This window comes from Quercus lobata, chromosome 11 (genome assembly GCF_001633185.2).
Source record: "Quercus lobata isolate SW786 chromosome 11, ValleyOak3.0 Primary Assembly, whole genome shotgun sequence".
NCBI classification, from domain to species: Eukaryota; Viridiplantae; Streptophyta; class Magnoliopsida; order Fagales; family Fagaceae; genus Quercus; species Quercus lobata.
In genome coordinates this window covers 49,573,908-49,581,875 of record NC_044914.1, presented here as the reverse complement: position 1 = coordinate 49,581,875, position 7,968 = coordinate 49,573,908, and the positions used below count along the sequence as shown (strand labels likewise).

General features: G+C 39.0%; 1 protein-coding gene across 1 annotated transcript; it reads left to right on the top strand.

Moving 5' to 3' along the window:
• Positions 1-2,032: 2,032 nt before the first annotated feature.
• On the top strand, positions 2,033-3,166 carry LOC115967065 (endo-1,4-beta-xylanase 5-like). Its single transcript, XM_031086150.1, has 2 exons — positions 2,033-2,530; positions 2,972-3,166. Exons 1-2 carry the CDS (start codon positions 2,033-2,035, stop codon positions 3,164-3,166), a joined length of 693 nt encoding a protein of 230 aa, XP_030942010.1.
• The last annotated feature ends 4,802 nt before the right edge of the window (positions 3,167-7,968 follow it).

Genomic DNA, 7,968 nt, shown 5'->3' with positions numbered 1-7,968 from the left:
CACTGCTTTGGCGGTGGTGGCTAGGAATAAAAATGGAGAGGTTCTTAAAGTTTGGGCTAAAATGTATGAATGGTGCTCACCACTGCAAGCTGAAGCTGCAGTTGCGCTCTGGGCAATCCGGCTAGCTCTAAGTGAAAACTGGCAGCATATCATCATTGAAGGAGATGCTAAGTCATGTTTTGACCTCCTAATCATATCTGAATTGCAACCTGATTGATCCATTGCTACTATTATTAGTAATGTACTTGATCTTCGTAATTTCTTTTTGAATTGTAATTTTCGTTGGGTTAGAAGATGTTGCAATACTGCTGCCCATGAGGTTGCAAAGTATGCAATCAGGTTTTGTACAGCATTTTATTTCAATAAGTGTAGTCTTCCTATAGTCATTGCAGATGCTTGTAAGGTTGACAACCATCTTATTTGCTAGTTGAATGATAATGTTGCTGTTTAGCAAAAAAAAGCATGGATGTTTGGTCATTTCTCAAGGGTGGATTTGTTGTGACTTCACCATCTAGTTTCTCAATTCTAATCCTTCGGGTAAGTACTAAATATACTTCTTACTAGTTACTAGTAATGTGAACGATATCAAGTTTTTAACCCCATTGACATGAAAAGTTGTGATTGGAATATCACTTTTACATGAGGTTACTACTGACATCAATTTTATTAGCAACAATCAGAGCATGCCACCTCAATTGTTATGAAAATTTTGTGTTTCTATTTTTATTGATTTCCAAGATATTTCCAGTGACACACTGCTTATGTCTCATCTATAGAACAGTAGTATTGGTGCAAAATTTAGAATTCAAATGTATGAAACTAGTACTTATCAGACATAAGTTTTTGTTTGTTTGGTTGTAGAAAATTCCAACGACAAGCAAATTAATATAGAAATTACAAGCGCTTCAGTACAGCCATTTACTGAGCAGCAATGGAGAATAAATCAGCAACATATTATTAACACTGTGAGTACTGAGTACAAGAAAAAACTCTATTCTAGGCTCTGTTGATAACTTAGGAGACAAAAGAGGAGAAATTGTGGAGTTTTCTATCCATACTAAAGGCAATATCTTAAGACTTGAATTCAATTTCCATTAATAGCATGGTACATTTACTATACTGTTATAAAGTGATTTAACGATGTGAATGATCAAAATATAGTATCTTGATGAAAATATTAAAATTTTTATATATTGACTTGTCAATGTGATTGGTGCCACATAAATAACATAATAAATATATTTCTTAAGTACATTTTTTGTTGTGTATAAAAATCGACACATAAATTTATAAGGATTATATAGTGAAATTTGGAGTAACTCTAGCATTGCTATTATCTTAAAAATATTCTTAACAATATTCCAAGGGCAACATCTCTAATTTGTTTTCTAGTAAAGGAAGTGTGCGGTAACAATCCATGTATCAAATGAACATGGAGATAAGTTGCAAGGGGCAGCTATTAACATAGAGCAATTCTTGAAAGATTTCCCATTTGGATATGCAATTGCAAAGACTATTCTTGGCAATTTGCCTTATCAAGGAAGTATGGTCCATATACTATATTTTAAATCTTGATTCGTCTGTCTAACATATGAAGTAGAGTATGATTCCAAAGTCCTATGGAGTATGGACCATCATATACGCACAACCAGAAAAGAGCTTTAAGAGCTGTAAAGCTCTTAAAAAAAAAAGAAGAAAAAAAAAAGGGAGAAGTGCCTATAAGCCAAGAGCTTTTAATTTTTATCTTTTAATTAGAAAAAGCTGAAATTTAGAGGTTTAAGGATTCATGCTATTAATCAAGAACTTTATAAATACTATTTATTGTAATTTTCCAAATCACAAAAACTCTACAACTATACTTCCAACAGTAATGTCAAATGGACAGTTATTCCATTGAAAAATGCTAAATTTACTAAAAAATTCTATTCAAAGAAAAAAAATAAAAAACTTACATGGGAAAATTGAGAATGAACTCAAGTGGTATGCCACAGAACTTGACCAAGGGCAGGTAAACTACACTATAGCAGACAATATGTTGGAGTTTATTCGTGCTAACCAAACCATCACTAGAGGCCACAATATATTCTGGGAGGACCCCAAATATACACCACAATGGGTGTGTGACCTTACAGGACCTGAATTACAATTAACTGTCAATTCGTGTATACAAAGTCTAATGAACAAGTACAAAGAAGAATTCATACACTGGGATGTTAGCAATGAAATGCTTTACTTTGATTTCTATGAGCAACGACTTGGCCCTAATGCCACATTGCATTTCTATGAGATAGCACACATGTCAGATCCATTGGCAACCCTCTTGGTGAATGAATTTAATGTGGTTGAGACTTGCAGTGATGTGAATTCCACAGTTGATACTTACATTCCAAGGATGAGAGAACTCGAACGTGGTGGTGTTTCAATGGATGGGATTGGTTTAGAGGGTCATTTTACTATACCAAACCCTCCTTTGATGAGAGCTATTCTAGATAAGTTGGCCACATTAGGGCTTCCTATTTGGCTTATAGAGGTGGGTATTAGCAATACACTTGGTCAAGAAGCACAGTTGAGCAAGTCTAATTGTTACTTTTTTTAATTTACTTAGTGGAGAGTTCTAATGTTGTAGCTATGGCTACACTTGTTAGCACTACTCTTTAGCATGAACTATATTTGTAAAGATATAGTTTTCCTTCAAACTGGGTTGAAGAAATTTCCTTGAATCCATTATGTGTGAGAATTCATAAGATCATTCATGTGTATTAAATTACACAATTCATTAAATCATTTAAATAAGTCATTCGACTAATCAAATAGGTTATGTTACTAAATGTACATATGAATACTCGTTTGGGCCAAGTAGTAAGCTAGTCTTGGTTTGATTTTAGCACAAACCACAAATTTTACTGCCCCTTGGAATATATCACTGAATTTGCAAATTTAATTGATTTGAGACTTTTGTGTTTTTGTGTAGGCTATTTACTTAGAAGAAGTATTGACAGAAGGCTTTTCACATCCTTCTATGAATGGAATTATGCTTTGGACTGCACTACATCCTAATGGGTGTTATCAAATGTGCCTAATTGATAATAATTTCCAAAATTTGCTTGTTGGAGAGATGGTTGACAAGCTACTTAAGAATGGAAAACAGGGGCGGTACAAGGTGTAACAAGGTCAATTTTTCACTCAAATTTTCTACCTGTGATAGCCCTAAGTCCCTGACTTAGCCTCAACGAACACCACACACACACACACTGCAGTAATACTTAGAACAGATTATATAGAGATGTTTAAACACACAGCACACAATATTTACTGGGAACCCATCCCCAAACTTTATTACTTAATCTCAAGTACAAAGGAAACCCTTTTAAAAGCCTAGAGAATTACACAGAATTTTCCCAAGGTCAAAATATACTCTGCTATTGACACTCCTAATAGCCTTAGGGTTAAATACACAGAATTAACCACTATGGCAGCTACTGCTTGGGTCTTGGACAATTTACCACTTGTGTTTTGACTTAGGACACCTTTAACTGATGCTGTCTTGGCTTGCTCTCCATGTTTCCAGCCTCTACACAGCAGGTCAGATCATCACGAAAGTTAGGAATTGCTTAGTAATTGCTTGGTAACTGCCACTGCACATGCACAACCCATGTCTCAACAGACCATGGGGCCTCTGCCCATCCTCCAACAGCCCACACAGGATTAGTACCACTTGCTGCTACCCCTCATCATCAAAACAATCTCTGCCTACCGTGGCCCTCCTCTGCCATGGCCTTGGGGCATCATGTGGAGCAAGGTGCCTCCATATACTGCCCCTCATCACTGCTCATCAATCCAACTCAACTAGGGAGACTGTGTAGGTCCCCCTCAAAGAGCTCTTAAGAGCATCACTAGTCAGGCATGAGGAGTCATGAGTGTGTTGAGAAAACATAAAGCCAAGTGATTGGCCCAGTGCTACCCAAGCACCCTTATTCCTTATGCCATCATCAACAACAAGTAAAGTTCCTAAAAAACCACCTTCACCAGAAGAAGCCGACGTCCTTGTCAGCAAGGTATCTTCAAATATCTTCACTTCCTTTTCGAACTGCCATAAAGTCGATGCCTTCAATTTCAACACCTTCCAAAACTGCCATAAAGTCACTTGCAGTCTAGCCGATGTTCCCTCAATTTCAATTTGGACAACACCTTCCAAAGGTGTTCCAAGTAATCCTCCAAGGACTCACTATATATCACTATGTCATTTAAGTAAATCACAACAAAATGGTCTACTAACTCATAGAATACATCATTCTTCAAATTGTAAAATGTAGCAGAGGCATTTGTTAAACCAAAAGGCATAACTAGAAATTCATAAGAACCATACTGAGTTACACAAGTTGTCTTTAGTTCATCCCTTTTCGTAATCCTCACTTGCCAATAACCTGATCTCAAGTCCACTTAGTGACGTAAGTGGCTTTGCATAGTCTATCAAACAGGTCTTTAACCAAAGGAACCGGGTACTTGTTCTTCACCGTTACTTTGTTCAAGGCTCTATAGTCCACACACATGCACAGTGATCCATTTTGCTTCTTTTGGAACAGGACAGGGGCACCGTAAAAGGCTTTGGAGGGTTGAATGTAGCCTGCATCGAGCAATTACTTTTTCATTTTAGCCAACTCCATAGGGGACATTTTGTATGGAGCCTTTGAAGGAGGCTTTGAACTAGGAATTAACTCAATCTTGTGGTCAATAGCACGCCTTGGTGGAAGGGTCTTAGACAATTCTAGAGGCATTACATCAACGATTTCCTCCAACAGTCCAGCAACAGCATCTAGAACTTCAACAAACTTGTCTTGCTTAACTTCAATCATTACAGCCAAGTAAGTGATCTCCCCCTTCTTCAGCCTATGCTCAACTTGCATGGCTGACACCATTGGCCCTTTGCCCTTGTTTAACTTGTTATTTCCTATCATATGCTTAGCAGGAACATAGCATGGCTGCTTTTCATTGAAAATCAGCATTACACCGATGAATGGCAGCAAGGCAGCCTTGGTAGCCACAAAGAACTCATCACCCAAAATTACATCAAAGTCATCCAACTTCATAATTGGGAAATTTACCTTTCCTGTCCACCTGCTAACCTTGAACCTCACACCAAAAGCAATTCCAAAAATTGGTTTTGCTTTAGAGTTTACTACGTTGATCTTACTTGGACACTTGCTCACTTTCAGACCAAGTTGTTGGACCATACATTCATCAACAAAATTATAGGTAGTACCAGTGTCAAGCATTGCTTAAGCCCCATTCCCATTCATCTCCACTTGCACATACTAAATGCATTCAGCAATTGTAAAGGATTCACCTTGCTAGGAACTTCTTCATCAGACTGCCCCCTCTCATCTTCAGCAATTATTGCATTAAGCTTCTCACGCTTAGGGTAGTCTTTTGCTCGATGAGGGCCATTGCATATGAAGCAACCAACATTTAACTTGTTCTTTGCTTTGTTGAGAGGTAGAACTCTCTCATTGGCTCTTGTTACCTCAATTTTTCTTTTGCTTATCTTTGCTCTTCTTGCCATCTTTCTTCTGCTTGTCTTTGCCTCTGTTCTTGGACTTACATTTCTCATCATCCCCACTAGACTTACTGTACAGTAGTCCACTAAGACATCTGCAATAGACATATCAGCGGGCAGATTACACACTACCTGCCTCTTTAACTCCAACTGTGCCGAAGGTTGCAAGCCAGACATGAAATTGAAAAGCTTATCTTCCTCCAACATGTTCTTGATATCCAACATCAAAGAATTGAAGGTCTTGACATATTCTCTCACTGTACCAATGTGCTTCAATTTCTTTAAAGAGTCTCTTACAACCCATGCAGTGTTGGTAGGCAAGAACTGGTCCTTCAACTCTTTCTTTAAGGATTCCCACGAGTCAATTTTCCTTCTACCAGCATTTGCATCATCTTCCACACGGGTTCTCCACCATAACTTGGCATCCCTTGAAAGATACACACTAGTAATGGTTACCATCTTTTGATTAGGCACCTTTGCAGCCTTGAAGTACTGCTCCATGTCCTAAATGAAATTCTCCATATCCTTGGCACTCCTTGCATCATTAAAGGGCTTTGGTTCAGGCACCTTCACTTTGGTGGCCACTTCCCCCTCCCTAGACAGGCCACGCAGTGCTCTCTTTAACAAGGCAATTTTTGTCTCAAGTTGGCTTTGGGCTTCTCTTATTGCACTGCCTTGGGCATCCAGTGTAGTAGCCAACTCTTCAACACGAATCAATACAACATCCCTTTGTTCAAAAATCTCATTCCGCATCATAGAAGTTTTTGCAAATAGTGCATCCAATTTGTCAAACACAGAAAGTTTTTTTTTCCTCCATAGGAACTCCAAGTATGTTCTCCAAGACAGTCACCCTTGCTTTGCTGTCCGAAGACATTGCAGCCAGACTCTGATACCAATTGTCACAGGGTCAATTTTTCACTCAAATTTTCTGCCTGTGATGGCCCTAAGTCCCTAACTTAGTCCTAGCCAACACCACACACATACACACTACAGTAATACTTAGAACAGATTATATAGGGATGTTTAAACACACAGCACACATAATATTTATAAGGAACCACATAATATTTATAAGCAACCAACCCCTAACCTTTATTACTTAATCTCAAGTACAAAGGAAACCCTTTTACAAGCCTAGAGAATTATATAGAATTTTCTCAAGGCCAAAATACACTTTGTTGTTGACACCCCCAACAGCCTTAGGGGTAAATACACAGAATTAACTACTATGGCAGTTATTGCCTGGGTCTTGGATAATCTGCCACTTGTGTTCTGACTTAGGACACCTTCAACTGATGCTGTCTTGGCTTGCTCTCCACGTTTCCAGCCCCTACATAGCAGGTCTGATCATCAGGAAAGTTAGGAACTGCTTGGTAACAGCACTTCACATGCTGCACATGCACAACCCATGTCTTAGCAAACCATGGGGCCTCTACCCATCCTTCAACAGCCCACACAACATGTTCTCACACATTTTGGGAGGCTTGGGCCATGCTCAAGGCCTCCCATCAGCACTATAGCCCATACAGCATGCCCACATGCTGTAAACAAAGTAACTATCATCAACCCAGTAGCACTTGTCCATGCATTCAGCCAGCCCCCACTAGCATAATGCCTTGCACATAGCATTCAATCATCACAGCAGCCCAGCCTTGCCTTGCATTCAAGCCGCCAAACCCACACACAAGGAACCAACAATTAAACCACCAATGCCATGCACCACCACATAGGGTCAGCACCATACGCTACTGCCCCTCATCATCAAAACCATCTCTGCCCACCATGGCCCTCCTTTGCCATGGCCTTGGGGCATCATGTGGAGCAAGATGCCTCCACATGCTACTCCTCATCACTACTCATGGAGCAAGGTGCCTCCACATGCTACTCCTCATCACTACTCATCGATCCAACTCAACTAGGGAGACTGGGCAGGTTCCCCTCAAAGAGCCCTTAGGAGCATCACTAGTTAGGCACGAGGAGCCATGAGTGTGTTGAGAAAACATGAAGCCAAGTGATTGGCCCAATGCTGCCCAAGCACTCTCATTCCTTATACCATCATCAGCAACAAGTAAAGCTCCTAACACAAGGTCAGACAGACAAGAATGATTCTTATAGCTTTTATTGCTTCTTAGGAGAATATAAAGTGAGTGTCAAATATAGCAATAGAAGGGTAAATTCAACATTTTCCCTCTGTGGATTTGATGAAACTAAACATTATAACATTCAATTGTAACCCATGAAACTATTTCATAGCTTCATGACTTCTTATAGTTTGTTTTGTACATCTAAATTATTGTACCAAACAAGCAGTAGCTTTCATTCTTTTTATCGGGACTATTTTGTCTTGCGCGATATGCGAATATGCTATAAGTTAAATTTGAAATATTTATAAAAAGATATCTTTATAGTCCATA